Source organism: Marmota monax, unplaced genomic scaffold (assembly GCF_021218885.2).
Source record: "Marmota monax isolate L192 unplaced genomic scaffold, Marmota_monax_Labrador192_F-V1.1 WCK01_AAM20220418_F8-fsc00086, whole genome shotgun sequence".
NCBI classification, from domain to species: Eukaryota; Metazoa; Chordata; class Mammalia; order Rodentia; family Sciuridae; genus Marmota; species Marmota monax.
Window position 1 is genome coordinate 4406557 of NW_026693086.1, and position 20382 is coordinate 4426938.

The window sequence follows — 20382 nt, forward strand, 5'->3', positions numbered from 1 at the left end:
GTGCCCGCAGGCCCAGGCGCTCGGCCCCACACGCCCCAACCCGTGCCAGCCACCTACCTTTGGTTGGCGTGGAGTGATGAGGCTGGGTGCCTGGTCCCAGGTCCACAGAGGACCTCAGGTGGCCCTGGGAGGCCCTGCCCCTGCGCTTGCTGCGGCTGCTCTCTTCCTCGCTGTCCGACTCGGAGAGGAAGGCGTCCTCGCCCTCGGGCAGAAGTGTCTCCTCGGGCACCGAGGCCAGGCTCACGGTGGTCAGCAGCTCGCTGCGGGCCTTCTCCCGGGCATACTGGCGGCTCAGGTCGCTCTCCTCCGCAAACACGCATGAGATATACTTGGTCGTCCGCTGCCGGCCCTCGTCTTCCATGAATCCCTACAGGGGACAGGAGTGTGCTTATTCTGCTGAAAAGAGCCTGCTGCACCCACCACAGGCTGGTGGCCTGGTCTTGCTGTCCCCAGTGCTCTCCTGTCTCATGGCCTGGGGCCCCTTCCTGCCCTGTCTCCTGGCCCTTGCTTCCACGAGCCGGTGGAGACGGCTCCGGATGCAATCCTGCCCCCGTGTGCACTGAGACTGCGAGCTCCTGGGGCGCAGGGTCCTAACGTGACCTTCCCAATAGCCTCTGGGCCGGGCACAGGCCCGGCTCACAAAAATAATGGTCAGCAGGTAGGGAGTGTTTGTCACACAGAATTCAGTGGCTGCCGGGCACTAGAGCGTCCAGGCCTGCAGCCACAGCACAGGACTAGTGGCCTGGTCATCGCTGATCTGTGCTCACTTTATCTTTTGGAACAGGGGGCGGAGGCTCCATGGGGTAAGGAGTGGCGTCAGTGCACACGGCACAGGGGTGGGGGGCACCAAGTGCTCTGCCATCATGAGCTCACCCAGAATCCTGCCTTCAGGCAAAGTGTCCAAAATGTGGGCAAGAAGAGGGTGACGTGGGAGTTTCAGTACCCAGGGTGGCACTAGTGAGGGTAACAGAGTTTCTAGGAGGTGGGACCTAGTGGGAGGCCCTTAGGTCACCATGCTCCCAAAGAGGTTCTGGGACCCCAGTCATCTTCTCTGTCCTTCTGGCTCATGATGGAGCAGTCGTTTCACCATGTGTCCCCGCAACCATGTGCTGCGCAGAGCCAGCGACTGGACACTGCAGAACCATGAGCCAGGGCGACCTTTCCTGAGTCACATCCCACACAGTGACAGAGAGCTGACTGACAGGGGCAGCAGGAGGGCAGGTCTGGATCACAGAAGGGGACACGCAGTTAGCTTGCCCGACGCCCTCTTGTCACATAAACACGGAGCGGGCAGGTGGACGGACACTCACGGCCCAGCTGCCCGTCCCCACCCGGGAGCCAGCTTCAGGCGTAGGTGCCCTGCCTTGTGACTTCCCAAAGCTGACAACTGCTCCAGGTCTGACAAGTGCGGACAAGGTCGCAGCAGTGACGGGGGAGCCCCAGGGAGCCTTTGCTCCTAGGCACAGATGGCAGGTGATCTGCTCCTCTGACACATGGCTTCGTGAGCGTGTGCTGGGCCCAGCCAGACGTGTTACCTTGACGACCTTGAACCTCTGGAGCAGCCGGCAGAGCATCCTGGCTTCCAGCTTTCCCACGTTCATGGCCACTCGGATCTCAGCCTGGGAAATTCCTTTGGTGCCTCTGCGCTCGACTGTGAGGAACAACAGCGTGAGCCCCAGCCGCGCCTGGGCAGCTGTGCCAAGTCACCCCCCTCCCAGGTGCAGGGGCGTCGGAGCAGCAAAGCCAACAGAGAGGGTAGGACGGGCCCTCCTCTCCTGCTCCCCCAGGCTCCACCAACACTTGAGAACAAGACAGCTCTAGTGGGCTCCACCACACCAGCACCCCAAGTGTACGGCCACCAGGGCTCGTCTACCGGGGGCTCGTCCACCAGGGCCAGGAGGGCCATTTCACTCAGCAGCAGGAAACCAGCCCTTTCACATGGACTTTTTTCACCTGAAGGAGACCAACCCTCCTGAGCAAACTGTCACGTTCACGTACGATCACATCAAAATGAACCCTACCACCACGTGTGACCATAATGCACTGATGAAGGCTTTTCAAAAGCAAAAATTTTTAACTGAGAACTTTTTAACGTGCATTTCCCAGGTTTCTTTCCTGGTAGACCAGGCACTGGGACACCGACAGCCACACTGTTCTGCAGCAGCCTTCAGTGCGGACCACGGGAGGAGATGACTGCCTGGTGCCCTGGGGAAGGACTGGCTGCTGACTGCGCACAGCTCCGTGCTATGTAGGTCCTCAACTCTCGTCCTGCCACCAACTTGGCTCCTGGGGACTGTTATCTCATCTTCCCACGAGGTCCTTTTAAACTCTCTCTTCTAATCTGAGGCTGAGGACCCCAGGAAGGAGGCCAGCGGGCAGCGGAGGTGGGCCCGTGCCCAGGGGATGTGTGAACCGCAGGGCAGACTTGGCGGCCAAGCTCCTGACTGCTGGGAACCCTCTCCTCTCCATTTCCTGCCAGGAAGCCAGTCAGGGCGAGGAGGCCCTGCCCCACAGCACGGGCAGGAACAAGAGGGGGCCAGCTCGTCCAGGAAGCCGGGACACTTCCCATCAGCAACAGGCTACAAATGGGAACGAAGAGCTAAGGGACACTGTCCCCAAACGGGGTCTGAGGAACCCATCCTGCCAACTGCCCGGCCGCCCTCCAAGGAGGCCAGCGATGTGCTGTGTGGCTTCCAACCCGCGGTTGAGCCAGGGCCCTGCGTCCTCTGTCCCCAGTGGCACTGGGTCCCTGATGTCCTACACAGATTCTGGGGCCCAGAGGAAAGGTGAGGAACGGGAGAGTTTTTGTCCCTTTGTCATTAGGACTCCCAGCCTGTGGCGACCGCAGGCCAGGACGTAGGGCCACGGGTGCCGTGCTGTGGGTTCGTTCATCTCCCCCATCTCCATCTCTGTGGAGCCGGAACCCTCCCTGCGGCAGTGTGGGGAGCGGGGACCTGGGGGAGGTGACTGGGGGGGCAGGGCCCTTGTGGATGGCCGAATGCCAGTGTGTTTCCACTGATTAGTCACCACGAGAGCAGGTGGCCTAGCAGCAAGGCCACTCTGTGTCTGTCTCTTCTCCACAAATCTGCGACCCTCTGGCTTTTTGTCCAGGCATGGAGTGGCCTAAGGCCAGAGCCAGAAACTGAGCGATGCCGGGACCCTGTCTGAACTTCCTGGCCTCCCTAAGTCTAAGGCAGAGTCAAACCTTTTCTTTATAAATCATCCAGTCTTGGGTGCTTTGCTATAGGACCAGAAAATGGACTAAGACAAACAGCAGTTTTTTTTTAATGCTGTCTACGTAGCAGACCCTGTTCTGGATATTTCAGCCCTCATAACTGGTAGCGCAGGTGCTACCCCGTGTGCAGGTCAGTTTTAGACATCGACCTGACTGGATGCAGTGATGCCTGGGAAAGGATGATTTCTGGAAGTGTCTACAAGCGTATTTCTGGAGGAGATGGGCCTGTGAGGGGGTCGGCTGCTTGGGGAAGACCTGCCCTAGGGTGGGCAGGCACCAACGAATCAGCGGGGGCCCAGGGAGCATGAAAAGACGGAGAGGAGAGGTGAATTCACCCGCTCCCTCTTCTAAAGCTGGATGCCCTTCTGCTCTGGGACGTCAGAGCTCCAGGGTCTCTGGGCTACTGGCTGCAGCTTCTCAGCTGGGGCAGGCCTGCCCAGCCTCTGTCATCAGCAGGCCGACCCCTAACGAATTCGGTCCATCTCTGTCCTGACATGTGGCCTGGTCCTGCCTAGCTAGGAACCCCAACACACCCCGCTTTACAGATGAGGGGACGAGGCTCGGAGACTAACACTGCACAGCAATGTGGCACCAAGGCTCTGAACTTGACTCTGACCCAAGGGAACCGCGGAGCTTCCAGGCACCACAGCCTCCGCCTACGGCCTCCACTCAAGTGCTCCAGAGCGGCGTCGGAGCGGGCGCCAAGGGGACTCACTGAGCTCGTAGGTCTGCGTGAGCATGTCCCGCTCGTACACGATGTCCACGGGGGGCAGCCCCTTGGAGATGGCCTCCTCGTCATCATCGTCATCATGGTCATCTTCAACCTTCCGCTTAAATTCCTTCAGCAGTTTAAGGCACCGAACCATGACGTTGGTCCCTGGGAACAGGAGCAAGGTTTGTAGCAGTGAGGAGACAGGACCTGAGGGGTCACGCCTCCCCCTGCAGACAGACGGTCACCCGCCAGCTGACAACTGCACGTCGGGGCACGAGGCCTGAAAAGTACCTCCACTTGGTCCTTAATGTAATCAGAGACGCCCAGGGAAGGGACAGCGCAGTGCCTGCTGTCCTGGGATGTGGCAGCCTCTCCCGCTGGGCGGTGGCTCCAGGCTGGGGACCTGTGCCTGCCCTTGAGCCTTGTCTCCCTGGCACCCAGGACGGGGCCTGCGTGAGGAGGCCTGCGAAGGGGACCTGGTGACAAGAGGAAAGCCACGGGGGGCGGGGTGGCAGCAGCACAGGGGGTGCCGTGGCCCTGCCAGCCAGGCCTGGCACAGAGGGAGGCACCACAGACACCAGCGGGGTCAAGGGCTCCTGGTCTCTTATGGTAAGATTCGCCCCAGCACTGGCCTCGGTCACGGGAACCTGCTCGGGTTCTGAGCACGGCCTGCAGCCTGGGCAGTGAGGCTGGGCAGCGAGGCAGAGGATTCTGGGAGGCTGTGAGCCGCGGTCACTCCTTGCCCTGCAATCACGCAGGGCGGTGTCAGCAGCCACAGGGCTGACAGGGCCCGAGACGCAGCAGAGGTGCTGTGGCTGCCTGCTCCGTCACCTCACCCTGTGAGGCCGCGGTGCTCTCCAAAGGACCAGAGCAGCTCAGCTGGGTGGCTGCTGGGCAGGTCTGGGGCCAGGGGGCAGGTCACCCTGCCTGTCCCCCAGAGCACAGCCAACTTCTTTACCTTATGTCCCAGCCACACTTTCTTTGTATGCATGACAAGTCAGTCCCAGTTTATTTACCCAAACGTCTCTGCACTTTGTCAACACACCAGTCCCTTTCCCTGAACCATGTCAAGCACATCATGGCTTTGGAGACGCTCGTGTCCCAGGCAGCGGGCCCAGGGGTCAGCACCTAGACTCTCCTGCTCCGGACCTGGGTGAGCCTGCCCAGTGGGCTGAGGCTGCAGGCCACAAGCCTTCCTCAGCCTGACCGCCTTGCCTGTGACCGGGGCTAGACACAGCATTTGGCCTCCCGGGGCTGAGGGTCAATGGAGGAAATAGGGCAGGCAAGGGAGGGATGGGCCTGCCTTCCTGATTCCAGGGGACCCGGGGACCCTGCTGCATGCCCTTCACACCACACCTCTCCCACAACTCTGGAGCTTGACTGGCCTTGGAATTCCAATTCTGGGGACTGAGGATGTAGCTCAGGGTGAGCACCTGCCCAGCCTGTGCGCGGCCCTGGGCTCCATCCCCAGCACCCCAAAACAAGACAAAACCCCCCAGTTCTTATTACTGGAATCCCTTAAGCTGCTATTTTCCATTTCTGGGGAGCATGTTCCAGAACATTAATTGGCTAAAGCCAAAAGCAAAGAGGGCCCCAGGGAGCGCGAGTGAGCACAGGCGCCCAGAGCAGCTGCCTGTCCCGCCACCTGAGCTGCCCTCTCCAGACCAGCAACCCGCCCTGGGGGAACTGGGGGCTGCTGATGGCAACCACTGGACCTGGCAGGGCTTGCTCCCAGGAACAAAGGGCCAGGTGACCACAGTGCCTGAGGAACCTTTCAAAGGTACAGTGCACTGCGGTCAGCAGGTCAGCACAAAGGAATCCCGGGCTCTCCAGCGCTGCAGACCCAGGGCTGAACATGGCCGTTCGAGGAGCCAAGGAGGAGGGCCAAGCAGGTGGTTTCAGGAGCTCTTTCTCCTCCTGCTCCTCACCTGGTGCCCTGCAAGTCACTGGCTTTAAGGAAGAGGAAACTGAGGCTCAGCAGATCACGTGATCTAATGGACCCCCCCACCTGGTGAAGTTAGAATTTCACGTCCCTATCAGGAAGCACAATTTACTGGTAGAAAAAATGCAGTGTGGACGTGGAACGGACACGAGAGCCTGCGTTTCCCACGTTCTCAGCGAGAACCCTCATCCGGCCACCTGGCAAAATGGCACTGTCAACCCGAGGGTCCGAGACAGGGAGAGGGCTGCTGGGAGCTGCCAGCAAGTGTCACATAAATCCAGGTGCCACCTCACCCCACCCCACCCACCTCTGCGTGGAGATAGACCACAGGGACCTAAGACCTGGAGCCCAGACCCAGGGCAGCCAGGACCACGGGCAGAGGGCACGGCTGCAGGCTGGGCGCGGGCAGCGGACTCGGGTATCTGCTGGGAACCTGCGGCTGCCCGCTGCACCTCCTTGCCTAAGGGACGTGTCCTCTCTGCATGTCAGTCTCCTCAGCTGAAATGGGGACACACGTGGCATCTCCTTCACAGAGTGCTCAGGACACAGTGTGGCATAGGAGCAGCGCTCAATGGACCCCGTTACTGCCAATGTCACCACTATTATCATTGCCACAACCTGGGAAAACAGAGCGTTGAGGATCAATTGTCATACCCAGTCACTGGGACTGAAAATGTCAAGGTGGCCTGGGGCCTTTAATTCAACTGGCTTCCACAAACATTTGCTCTGCACTGGTGGGGACAGAAACAGAGGGGACAGGCTCCCTGCACCACATGGGGCTTCCCAGGAGAGGCCGGCAGGGCGGGGAGGGCGCTGGCCTGGCACCTGGGAAGCCCCTGGCCCCACCTGGGGAGGTGTTACCCCTGGGCCTGGTGGAGGCCAAGCTGAAGCTAAGCAAGAGCCTGAAGCACGTGCTCCCTGGCTGCACGGCCAGGCCACCCTGCCCTCCTGCTCTGCTTCGAGCACACAGACGTGGACATGAGAAACAGCAGGCTGGCACCAGCAGGGGACAGCAGTGACAGTGGGGGGATACTACAGATGGTCTGCCCGGCAGAGGGGCAGAAGCAGGAAGCAGGAGGGGGCTGAGCAGGGGCGGCCCAGTCTCTGGGGGGAGGCACCAGAGGGGACTGAGTGCTGTGCAGCCTCAAAAGTCACCTTCTGGGTCCAGTTCCTGCCCGAGCACTGACCCGGCTCTGTGACCTCAGCAAGAGATTTGTGCCATTTTCTTGGTAGCAAAATGATAGCATGGGGTGGTCAGACCAGAGTGAAACAAGTCCCCCTCGACATGTCATCTGGATTTCCCCACCTGCCCACTCGGGAGTGACCAGCAGGTGGGCTCACCATGGGGTGTCACTGCCCACTTCCTGCTCCTAAGGGCAGAGGGGTGTCCTTTCTGATGACACAGGAAGCCAGAGCACGGCACGACACACGGGCTCCCGGAGGTCAAGGAAGTCCTATGAATGTTCTTGGTCTAGTTTCACAGTCACCATTAAACACTCCCTGCAAGTGTCACCCCCCCAGTGCTTAGGCTGAGTTGGTGACCCACACAGTTGAGCCCCCTAGTTCTCCAAATGAGACCCACAGATGCGAAGGGCCATGTGTAAACTGTGTAGCACTAACTCCATGACCACCTGAGCCCGGGCCAAGAAGGTGACGTCACCGCAGTCAACTCCCTGGTCCCTTGTTGCTTGCCTCTGTTAACAGGCTGGTCACCCTAGGGACCTCGCATGCGCAGCTCAGGAAGCAGACCCTTCAGGTCCCTTGTCCCCCAGGCAATCAGCTGGCCACACCCTAGGAAGGGCCCCTCTCTCAATGAGGCCAGTCCTCAGGTCTGCCACTGCCCCTGGGCCCCTGGTCTGGCTCCCTGGAATGCATTCCCAGCCCTCGATTCCTGGCCAAGGGAGGTCCGGGTCCCCCGTGGGCAGGATGGCTGAAGATGAAGGTGGTCCCCAGGTGCCCTGGCCCCCAGGAGAGCTGCCCTCGCTCTGCGGAAGTTCAAGGGCAGAAATTTTCTTGATCTTAACAAGTTTTTGCCACATTAAAATATTCTTGCTTCTTTATCTTGATTATTGATGATATTCGTCATCTTTTCAGTAGTGTCTTCTACTTGTCACATTTAACTTAGAGAAACCTTGCTGATTTTTTATTGCTTATTTGTAACTGCCGTGAGCTTTTATTCCACCATTGATTCTCCAGGTTTTTCAACTTTCTGACAATCCTTTTCTGGATCTGTCGTTTTTTGTTTTTCTCGTTCTTTTAAATTCTAGTTTTTGTTTTTATCTTGAAGCTCTTTTAAGCCTTTCTATTTACTTTATTGCACTTAGTCAATCTTAATACGGCTCATTTCTCTCTTTTCTTAGGTTGTATACTTTAATCCTATTTAAATGTTCCCTTTTGCCATTTTAATGATCATAATTTAGTTTGCTGTACCCTGCTATGTTTCTTAATTTAGTTTTTATTTTTTTATTTAAAAATTTAACAGGTTTATTGAGTTTTAATTCATACACTGTACGATTCACTCATTTAGTGTATACAAGGCAACGGTGTTTTTTTGTTTTTTGCTTTGTTTTTATAGAGAAAGGAAAAGGTTTATTGCTTTGCTAGCAGAGGAAAAACACAGGGGACTCCTGCCCCAGAGGCTGTGGTTCTGCCCATCAGCAGGAACAGGGGCTGTGAAAGAGGTTCTCTGGGGGAGTGGACATGCCCTTGTTAATCTGGGAGACAGTCATTTCTGAGCTCTCTGGTGCCATCCCCAGAGTCTGGATGACTCGTTCCTATGGTGGCCGTGTACTCAGGACAGATACTCTGCCTGGATGGGGAAGAAAGGTGATCCTGTTTCCCCTGAGATCAGGAAGGAGCAGGGAGAGAGGAGGAGGAAGAAACCTGTCCATTGAAAAAATAAGTCTCAGTGGCAGAGCAGCCAGGGCCGTGTTCAAAGCCTGAAGTGGACCTTGTTGTGAGTCCCCTCTGTCAACTGCGACATTCGCAGGTCTGCACCCCCAACCCAGGCCAGGGCAGGACGTTCTCAGCGCCTCCTGCCGAGCTACCAGTTCTCGGCCTCAGCTCACCTAGCGCTCAGCACTGCTAACAGGGCTCTGGAGTTGAGGGTTCTGGACTTTAATACAGACAGAGTCCTGCGGCGATGGCCTCTGGGACCTGTCAATCTTCCTCCATTACACTCTCTTGGCACCGTGGAAACTCAGTGGTCCACAGACGCGTGGGCGTATGCCTGACCCCCCACATCAGTCCGCGGACCTCTTCTTATTTCACTCACTGTCTCCATCCCGTATAACGTGTAGTAAGTTCTCAAAGTGGGAAGTGTGAGTCCTTGGTCCCCTTCTTTCTCAGGGCTGTTTTAGCTTCTTGGGTCTCTTGCAATTCCTTATAGACTTCAGAACCAACCTGTGAATGTCCAGAAATAACTCAGCCGGGAGTCGGACGTGCTCATCTGGGGTGTACGATCACCTCTGTGAAGTCAAGTCTTTGTATCTGTGAACACGGACGTCTTCCCACTTACTTAGATCTAAATTCTTCTCCACAAGGTTTTATAGTTTTCAGAGTATACATTTTGCAGTTCTTTTGTTAAATTTTACCCCTAAACTAGATTGAACAGACTGTTTTCTCAATTTGATTTTCAGACTGTCTGTTAAAAGTACACAAGAAACAGAGGGCTTTCCTACACGGATCTCGCGTCCTGCCATCTCGCTTAGCGTCTATTTCTAAGGGGCCACGGGGCAACAGCTGAGGGGAAGTCCACATCATCAGCAGGGAAGGACAGGTACTTCCCCCACCCCCAGCACGGAAGTCACCGTGACAATGAACCTGGGGAGCCCCTCAAGTGACCACCCAATCATGTCCCAGGGGCACGCCTGGCAGGAGCTTCCCACTGGGCGTGCAGGAGGGACGGCCCCCACCCTCGTCCCCCTTCCTCTTTTTCTCAGCACCATTTAATAAACACAGGGCAAGGGCCAACACTTGAAGGAAAGAATTCAAATTTGCAAAACAGAGCAGCTCAGGGGAACGGTTTTCATTACCAAGGTTATTTTTGCTTTTTGCAAAACAGATCACTGCAGCCTTGGGGCAGAGAAATGTGTATGTGAAATGTGCTAAACCTGCGTTCTCTGTTTGATGCCTATGTACCGTCCCACCTGTGAGTTTACGTCATCTTTACTAATTATTTAAGCCTTTTCTATTCCATAATGCCTCAGAGGGAAAGTTTTATGCTAATTCTGCCAAAGAACAACAAAGCTCAAAGCAAAACAAAAGCAAAAACAAAGAACCCTAAACACTGCATTGTCCCTAGTCTCCTGCGCAGGGAAAGTCACTGGGGTGGCACTTAATTGAATTCAATCTGCTAGACACTTCCCGAGAGCGCTCTGTTCCCAGCCCGGCAGTGGGAATGGGAAGCAGGTGAGGGGCTGGCCCCACTCTTAGGAGCTCGTGGCCTGCAAGAAAGCCACACAGATGAAGAGCTCAGACATCACGGGCCACAGGAAGTGAGGGAGGGGCTGGGAGGAGCTAGTTTCCACGGAGCAGCAGAAAGTGGGTGAAGAGACGGGGAACAAGATGAGCCTCTGGCAATCTGAACAGGCTCAGTGTGCACCATGTGGGTGCCGGTGACAACCAACACTGGCTCATCTCGGGTGCCCCCGCCTCTTAGTCCTCACCAGGGGCCAAAGCCACCGCTCCTGTGCTCCGAGTCACACTGACTCTTCCTGAGTCCTGTCCTCCCTGGCAGCATTCGCTGACTGACAGCCCAGGGATGGACACACTTTTTGAGGTCAGGCAGGACACACGCCAGTCAAGCAGGTTGTGGGTCGCACAGGGCGCCCTGAGTGAACAGGAAGGCGTCCCCTCTGCCTGGATAACGCACTTCAGCTCAATGACTCAAAAGCTGAGGCAGGAGGGTCCAAGTTCAAGCCTAGCCTATGCAACTTAGTGAGACCCTGTCTCAGAACGAAATTTAAAAAAGGGCTTGGGATGTAGCCCAGGGATAGCGCGCCCCTGGGTTCCACCCACAGTACTGGGGGAAGCGCACTTCAGTGTTGCTAACTTGACTTCTACACTGAAGCTGACCATCAGACTCCTTAGGTAAAAATCCCCGATTTTTAAATGATGGCAATGAGAATGCTGTGAGCCAGGGCTGGCCTACACGCTGCCCATTTGTGACCCCTGCTCAGTGACCACTGCCTGTGAGCCTCATGACACCCTAGGAAGTAAGTGCTATCACCCCCAGGTAATCCGGGCGAGGGAACTCAGGTGTGGAGAGTTCAAGTAACTGGCTGAAGCAAGGGAATCAGGCCCACCCGTCTCCAGCATCCACTAGGGTAAGTGTTCATTTCAAGTGGTCAGTTTGAATTTCCAGCGACCTCTGGCCTGGGAGATGCTCTTCCCCACAGTTGCCTGTCCAGCAAAAAAAGGTTCTTTAAAAATCTAAAGTTCCAGACTGGGGCTGCGGCTCAGTGAGGAGCGCTGCCTAGCATGTGTGAGGCACTGGGTTCGATTCTAATGCCATATACAAACAAATACAATTAAGGTCCATCAACAACTAATATAAAAAAAAATCTAAGGTTCCTCCTTATTTGCTTTCTACTTTTAAGACAAAATCACTCAAGTCTGTTTATTTTTTAATGCCTTTCTTCCAAGGGTCAGGACATAAGCTGGGTGCAGTACTGCACACCTGTTATCCCAGGGTCCTGGGAGGCTGAGGCAGGAGGATCGTGAGTTCAAAGCCAGCCTTAGCAACTTAGTGAAGCCATAAGCAACTTAGTGAGACCCTGTCTCTAAATAAGATATTTTTTAAAAGGACTGGGGATGTGGCTCAGTGGCTAGGCACTCCTGGTTCAAATCCTGGCACCCTCTCCAACCAAAACACACACCCCCCCCCATACATCCACAGGTCGAGAGCACTTTAAGTGCTCAGATCAGCAGACTCCAGGGCAGGTGAGCTCCCAGGCACCTCTCAGCCCCAAGACCTCTCTTCCTCGCCCAGGACTCCGCCATCCTCTTTCCCCTCTACTCAAAGGCCGATGCCCCACTCATCCAGCCGGCCAATCGGCCTCCCGTCACTCAGCACTGAGGAAGGTGTTAAGAGCCAGGGACCAAGGACGAGGCTCCGCCCCAGCAGGGCTCCCTTCCCTCCCAGCTGCTCCCTCTCTGGTCCGCACACCTGTGGTCCAGTGATTACCTGTGTCACCAGCTCCTCCACGTGACCTCACAGACTCAGGCACCACAAAGTAAGACAGGAAATAAAGGGAGGGAGAGAGAAGGGAGGGCGAGGGGCTAGGTCCTGCCAAGTTTGCGTTCTCTCAACAAACACGGCTGCCCACCTTCTGTTGGGCCAGGGCAGAAGGCGAGCAGCCAGCCACACTGGTCCATATCGGGGTGCTGGGGTCGCCCTCCCTCCACACATACTTCTTCTGAGGTGTGCGGACAAACCAGTCTCCTCAGGTCACTTGCTATGCCCACAAAGTCAGGCCCTCAGGACCTCTGCAGCCCCCTTTCTCATTCTGACTGAACTCAGGGTGCTTTACCAGAGCTACCACCCAAACGGCCACCCATCCACACTTATTTCCTTATTTATGCATTTATCGGGACAGGGCCTCAGTGAGTAGCTGAGGCTGGCCTTGCACGGGTGGTCCTCCGCCACAGACCCTCCTATTATGTGGCTGCTGGACCTTTTAGGCCTGGACTGTGGGTCTCATTTTTTATTGCACTTCATTCAGCAAATGGGAACCACATTTGGCAGAGTGGTGCCCGGCCACCCACCAACACCATTCAGGAAGTGGCCACTGTTTGGAGAGGGTCCTCCAGCAGCTTCATCTCCAGGGCAGTGAGTTTCTCAGTGAGGACTGTGGTGGTCCCTTTGTCACATCTGTACCAGCCAAACCTGGTCCCCTTCTTTTTGGGCACTAAGTAGGGGTGAGGAAAGTCCAGCTTGCTTGTGCTGATGTCACACAGATGGATGTTGCTTCCAGACCCCAAGTCATTGAAGATGCCAGCGGCAGTGGCCTTGCCCACCAGCTTCTCGGCCTCCTCCTCCTCCTCCTCCTCCATATCTGGCTCAGCCTGATCTTCACACACAGTTGTTGCTGCCAAGGAGCCAGAACCCATGGTGACACGAGGGACCTTATCAGCTCACTGTGAGGACAGGTGCTGTAGAGATGAGGTCCCCCAGAACCAGGTGCCACCAACACAACCTTGGTACCTGAGAAGCCTCTGCCTCAGCATCCGCCTGGCCAGGACAACCCGGGGAAGGCGGCGGGTGGAGGGGGAGTGGAGCTCCGAGGTGGAGGAAACGAGGGGGTCGCCCCGTCCGTGTCTGTTGCTGTCCCAGCAGCACAACAATAAAGATCAGGAGACAGGAAGTGAGTTTTTGAGTAGTTCCTGTCAGCAAGAAGCACCCTTCAGTAGCTCTGTGTCTGCTCCCGTGCTGTCCCACCCTCACTGGCCACCCCGCGACGGCAGCGCCCGTTTTATGGGCTTTTGGAAGCTTATACCCCTTGTTTGGAAAGTCGACCTTGCGGTGGCATCCCTGGGGCAGTTCCCCGCAGCGCTCCACCTGGCAGCTCCATCTCCCAGGAAGCCCAGGCGTGGCTTTCCCACGTCCTGTCTCGGGAGCCGCTGCTCTGGGGGTCCTCTCCTCTACCTGACGCCTCACCCTCACTGGGCGGTTTAATGGCGGCAGCCACTGCGTTTCCCCCCAGCTGCTGCGCGTTTCCTGCTCCTCGTCCCTCTGGCTCCGGTTTCAGGGACACAACTTCTTCTCCCTCCCAAGGACTGTTGTTGCAAGTTCTCTTCTGCCCCTGCCTTTGTTTCTGTGGCTTCCTGGCAAGTGAAACCGCTTCTGCTAACATCAGTTCTCTTCGGTTATCTGCAGAGGCACTGACACTGCCCAGTCTGGTCCCTCAGAGGTGGCCAAAGGAAGGATGAGGCTGCACACCTGGGCTCCGTGAAGGGTGAGCCAGCAGGGATGCTATTTTCTTGGGAAACCCCCGGTTTAGTGTCTGCAAACTTGTCAGTTTCTTCCGAAAAGAGCCTCCATCCCTGGCCCAGGTTCTGGAAACCAGAGTTCTAGAATCTCGCTTCCTGCGGGGCACGGCTCAGTAGGGTGCTCACCTAGCACAGGCGAGGTCCTGGTTCAGTCTCCGGCTCTACCCCCACCTTCAAGAAAACCCACCACCCACAAACAGCACTGGATCCTGTCATTTTGGAGGCTGTGGCGAGGGACGCTGGGCCCTGTCAGCCAGCACAGGCAGCAATCCTCGCCCCACGTCGGTCAGGAAGTGGTGAAAACCTAGGAAGCCACTGAGGGCTGTGCACCATGAAATGACAAGCCAAGGGAGCCAACTGGGTCTCCTGTGGAGACTGTCACCTATCCCTGCTGTTGGTACCCCCTGTCCCCAGTCTGGAACCTTCCAGTGCCTGCTCTCCTGAGTGACTCCAGACTCCTGTGACCTGGCTGTGCAGTGCAGGGGAGGGACCTGGGTGCAGCTGCTTCTCCCACACCACCCAGCAGTCCTCTTGAATCCCCAGGCACCTGGCATCTCTGAAATCTCATGCTCCTGGCCGCCGCCCTGCTCAGGTGCTCAGCACCCCCCATGTCCCCTGGCCCGTCCACCTGCAGCTGCAGCAGCAGCAGCGGGTTGAGGACAGCTCTCTGTAGCCACTTCCTGTCCCGTTCTCTTTGTTCTTGTGGGTTTATTCCTTTTAGATCCTCATCCTCACCACGGTGGCATTTGGGCAGAGGACAGAAGAGGACAAACATACCAACCACTGTGTCTCACCGAGAGCTCCGACCCTCGGCTCTTAAAATGGTTCTGGTCCATCAGGTGAAAGAGCAGGGGAATCCAGAACAGGGAAGAACAGAGAGCTAAGAGGGTTTGGAAGTCTCACAGTCTCTAGTCTTTTACAAGGTTCAGATCCTCCCTCCGCCATGCACTGATGGCTTGACCTCCAACAAGTGACGTAGCAGCTCTTAACTGTCACCTTCTTACATGTGCAACAGTGACAACACCACCCACCGTGACGAGGTCACACGGCCAGAGCAGGGCAGTGGCCTCCACCTGATTACACTGGGAGCAATGGTGGGCCACTCATGGCATGATGGTCCCACTATACCACGGTGGGAGTGGAAAGGTTCCTCTCCCCAGGGACATCACTGTGGGGTCAAGGCGTTCCCCCCACACCTGTGGCGACTGCTGTGGGAACAGCCCTCGTGCGGCCAGCCCATGAAGGCAGGGACGCCGTGCTGCAGCTCAGAGCCCGACACGAAGGACGCAGTTCACCTGCTCTCCGCTCTTCCTGTGGTTGGGCGCACGGACCTTCTACTCATAAAGAATGAGCTGCAAACAGAGCGCCCTCCCTGACAGCAGCCCACAGCCCGTCTCGACTGCATCAAGGGGTCCCACTGCTGGGGACTTCCTGCCTTTGTGGCTTAACAGGCCACGATGCCTCCTGTCTCCTGGTTCGAGGACACCCTGGCAAACCCACATTGGGACTCTGGTCTGGGTCCCTGATACAAGTAGGAACCTGCCCCACTGCTCGCTCTGATGGGTTTCTGGGCTTTTAATATGAACTCAGGCTCCTTCTTCCTCAGAGAGGCTACTGGGGGGGAGGGCTGACCAGCACCATCCGGGTTTCCCCTAAGTCCCTGCTGTGTGGTTCAAACACTGAAATAAAATGACCCACGATGCTTTTCTCTGAGTGAATCTCTTGGTAAGTGGCATATGAACACATCAAAATGGCTCACTGAAGGGAGAGTGGCTTGGTTTAAGGAGGAAAAGAGGAACTGGTCTTGAGCACTGTGACTGGAGAGGTGGGGTGTGCCGGAGGCTGACGCCTTCCTCCAGCAGACACTCGGGGGCACTTTACAGAGGTGCTGGGGCTGAACCCAGAAGCACTTTACCACACCATGAGCACACCCCCAGCCCCATTTCTTTACTTTTTATTTTGAGATGGGGCCTTGCTAAGTTGCTGAGGCTGGCCTTGAATTCACGATCTCCTGCCTCAGCCTCCAAGTCCCTGGGGTGACAGGGTGCCCACCGAGCCTGGATCAGGGGCACTTTCTACATAGTCGGTCCTGAGCCAGGCCCTGCATAGCAGAGCTGGACAAGGACGTGGAGTCACGCAGTTACAGGAAAAGGTGACCCAGGAGAAAGGCTGGAGCCAGAGGAGGGAGGGGAAGGAGCTGGCCGGCCAACCCAGGGCCCGGGCAGCACTGCCTTTACCTTTCTTGGTCTTACAGGGTCCACACTCAGGGTGAATCTCCTGTAAGGGAAGAGACACCACCTTGGCCAGCCCGGCGTTCAGCATGTACTGGTAGAGACGCTTGAATGTCCGCTCGCACAGCCCCTGCCAAGACACAATCCAAAAGCCACTGTCAGGCAAGGTGTGGGGAAGCAGGGTCACCTGACTATCCTACACGAGGAAATGCTGGGCACGCCGAGAGGGACCGCCAAGCCTTGTCATCAAGGGAGTAAAAAGGGCCAGGGCAGCGCTGGAACGACTCTGTGACCCTACGAGGGGAAAGACTGCTGCCTTCAGAGGGCTTCGGGCAGGTGGGTGTGGGGACAGGACTTCGCCTGGCACCTTCCCATACTGTTTGATTTTACCCACAGGAGAGTATTCACACACACACACACACACACACACACACAGACACACACAGATCGTACAAGCAGTGAAACAAACAAGAAAAGTATTAGGTTTAAAAGAGTTTTTACAAAATTATTTAAAATGTGGTCCAAAAGGTCCAAGGTTGGCACAACCAAATACTCTTACGTGTTTCCCTGTGGTTACCAATGGACGGCTGCCAGCACAGGCCAGGCCTTTTTTTTTTGTTTTTTGGTCACCCACCAAGGACTGAACCACATCCCCAGCCCTATTTTGTATTTTATTTAGAGACAGAGCCTCACTGTGTGGCTTAGCGCCTCACAGTTGCTGAGGCTGGCTTTGAACTCGCGATCCTCCTGCCGCGGCCTCCTGAGCCGCTGGAATGACAGGTGCGCGTCACTGTGCCTGGCAGGCCAGGCCTTTTAATCGACATATTTTCCTTTTTAAAAAGTAATTTACTACCAATGTCGGAAAGTAAGAGCTTTCTAATACTGAGCAAAAACTGTGATGTTGGAAGCAAGCAAGCAAACAACAATATATATATATATATATATATATATAAACACTCTTTTTAAAGAGCCTAATGCTGGAGAATCACAACAACCCCGGATCTCAAATAATACTCCAGAGCTCTAGTAACAAACACTGCATGGTACTGGCATAAAAACAGACATAAAAACCAAGGAACAGAAGACACAGAGACAAATCCAGACACTCGTCTGATCCTTGACAAAGGTGCCCAAACCTACACTGGAGAAAAGAAAGAGGTTTTAACAAATGCAGGGCAAAGCTGGAGATCCACATGCAGGAGACTGAAACTAGATCCCCCTCTCTCACCCTGAACAAAAACCAACTCAAAGTGGATGGAAGCCCTAGGAATTAGACCAGAGACTCTGCAATGCCAAGAAACCACAGGGCAGCACTGCAGCCAGGGTACAGGCGCTGACCTCCTTAGTGAGATTCCTGAAGCTCAAGAAGTGAAACCAAGAATCAGTGTGTGAGAGGGCATCTAATTTAAAAGCTTCTGCGTAACAAAGAAAACAATTAAGGTAAATGCTCCTCATGCTGGCAATTCAGGAGTCTGAGGCAAGGTGGATCGCAACCCTAGTCTGAGGCCAGCCTCAGCAATTTAGTGAAAGCCCGAAGCAAGTTAGCAAGACCCTATCTCAAACTAAAAACCATTTTAAAAAGGGGCTGGGGATGTAGTTCAGTGGTAAAGCATCCCTGGGTTTAATCCCCAGTACCAAAAACAAAACAAAAATCAATAAAGAACATGAAGAGAGAACCCACAGAATGGGAGAAAATCTTTGCAGCTTCTCTCCCAACAGGGGATTGATATCCACCACATATAAAGAACTCAAAAAATTTAACACCAGAAAACCCAAATAACCCAATAAAAAAATGGCCAAATAGCTATTTCTCAAAAGAAAAACAAATGAAACATGGCCAACAAATACATGAAAAATCTTACCACCCTTAGCCGTCGGGGAAGGCAAATCAAAACTACACTGAAATCCATCTCACTCCAATTAGGATGGTCGTTACCAAGAATATAAATAACAACAAACGCTGGCAAGGACATGGGGGGAAGGAACACTCTCTTGTTGCTGGGTGGACCGCAAACTAGTCCAATCCCTTTGGAAAGCAGTATGGAGATTCCTCAGGAGACCAGGCACGGAATCCCCCCATGACCCAGCTCTGCCACTCCTTGGTATTTATCCCAGGGACCTAAAGTCAGCATGTGATCGCGATATAATCAGCATATACAGTGATACGTGATCAATAGCCCAGTGCAGAACCAGCCCAGGTGCCTGGCAACAGATGAATGGAGTTTTACTCAGCCATAAAGAAGAATGAAATCGTGCCGTTTGTTTGCAAATAGAAGAATATCATGCTAAGTGAAATAAGCCAAATTCAGAAAGTCAAGAGTCAAATGTTTTCTTTCATATGTGGAAGCTTGAGAAAAAGAAAAAAAAAGAAAAGAAAAAAGGGGGGTTCTTATGAAAACAGAAGGAAGACCAATAGAGTAGAGGAGGGTTATCAAGTGGGGGTGTAAGATTAATGTCTCCTTTTCTATCAAAGTTAAACCTGTATGTGACTCACAGACGTGTTTACTATAACTTAAACTTCACAATGAGTAATGGACACATTTTCAGTTAGAAAATCATGTGGTCAGAATGTGGCCATTTGTAAACTCCCTAACAGATGTCCCGTCCCAACTGTAGCCCTTTTCCTGTGCCCTCCCCAATTTTAAACTAGCTAACTGCTTAGACTGTGACCCTGAACAACTCCTATCAGAGCAAGGGACAGAGCCGGACTGGGGATAAAGCAGTCTGCCCAGGTTGCTTGCCCGTGGGTTCTCGGGGCCACACCCTTCTGCAGAAGTACAATCTGCTGTGCTCACCCACTCCTGAGCCCACATTTGACTTCTTGTGGCACCCTGGTGTGTCCAGTGGAGGGAACGGGTAAGTCCTGGGAACGAAATGCCAATCCTGCTGATACACACACATATATGGGTATGACGCAGTAACTGCGATAACCCGATACTGATAATCACCCTATCAGGGAGATGGGGGAGGACGAGGGGAGGGGAGGAAGAGGTACCAGGGAGGAGATGATCAACTGTGTCGTGGGTATCAACAGACATGGTGTGATGCCCACTGTCGTGCACAGTTATAGTGCACCCAGGAAAAAGAAAAAAATAAGAAACACACTCTGGCTTCTCTTGGAAGATCTGGCAACCGATGCTAGGAGCTCCCTGCAGCGGGGCAGGCTGTCCCCAGAGTGCCATGGCCCTTGTGCTCCCTGGCCAACCCCTGGACGGCGAGCCAGGAGGCCAGCCCTACGGAGCACCATTCCTGTGCAGCTCCTCTCTAATGGTCCTTAAGAGCAAAGCGAGTTCCCTAAACCTCTACTGCCATCAAAACCTTCCTGCGCGTGGCCAGCTCGGCCAGCCTGGCCCTCGCGACCCCTCCTGGCCTGGCTGCGACTGAGGAACAGCAAGCTGGAGTTCGCCCTGCTCCAGCCACAGGCTGAACTCTGGCAGGCACTCGGGACCGCGGGTCGTGAGCGGGTCTCCAGGCTTCTCTTACCTTTAGGGGAGACCGGGAGCCAAAGACCATGACCTCCACGGCCACACACGTGAGACAGGCTTTCAGACCAGCCAGCACCTGCGCCACTGGGCAGCAGAACAGATGGCCACCAACACTACTGATGCGTCCCTGATAGCCCATTCGAACACACTGGCTCGTAAATGGCATCTACTGTTGATCTAGCCGAGCCCCCAGCATTGGGGAAAGACCCTGCAGAAGCTCATCCATCAAACACAGCCGTCAACATACGGAACAGAGCCTGGGCAGTCCTGAGGGAGCGTGACGTGGCCCTGCCTCCTGGGGTGCCACCGAGGGCGTCAATCTGCCCAGCAAGAAGAGAAAGAACAGGGGTCTCTCCACCCACAGAGGAGCACCCTGATCCACAGCACCAGGCTGAAGATCGTCAACTCAACACGTGTCAGGGAAGCAGGACTGTCCCAGGCCTCCCCACCCACACTGTCTCTGCACTCCATTCAACACCCATCTGCTCCCGGGGCCAGGTACCGCCACACAGCGGGACCCAGCACGGGCAGAGGCACGGACCTCGTGCTCTGGATCTGGCCTTCACACCCCAGCCCCGGTTCATGAGGGTCAGCCGCCAGGGCCAACATGCTTTGTCTTAAGGTCCTCCTCTTCATCTCCCGGCTCAGTCTGTCACTGAGTCCTGTCAGTTCAACGCCCAAGCGCTGCTCAATCTCCACACTCGGGGCCCCCTAGTGGCCAGTGGGGTAACAGCATCCACCTCCCCAGGCACCAGCTGATCTCCTTCCCTCTGGGGCTCACCTCC

The 20382-nt window shown here is 55.3% G+C and overlaps 1 protein-coding gene and 1 pseudogene across 2 annotated transcripts in view; both read right to left on the bottom strand.

Annotated features, from left to right (window-relative positions):
• The window catches only part of Gtf3c1 (general transcription factor IIIC subunit 1), a 64104-nt gene that overhangs the window by 31406 nt on the left and 12316 nt on the right, over positions 1-20382 (bottom strand). For both annotated transcript variants that reach the window (XM_046454566.2, XM_046454565.2), the window contains exons 6-9: positions 16119-16242; positions 3951-4112; positions 1536-1651; positions 58-367 (exon numbers count right to left, since the gene is read on the bottom strand). In XM_046454566.2, the coding sequence (XP_046310522.1) occupies positions 58-367; positions 1536-1651; positions 3951-4112; positions 16119-16242 (712 nt within the window). The remainder of the gene's footprint in view (positions 1-57; positions 368-1535; positions 1652-3950; positions 4113-16118; positions 16243-20382) is intronic.
• LOC131424558 (proteasome subunit beta type-7-like) lies at positions 6561-13636 on the bottom strand (annotated as a pseudogene).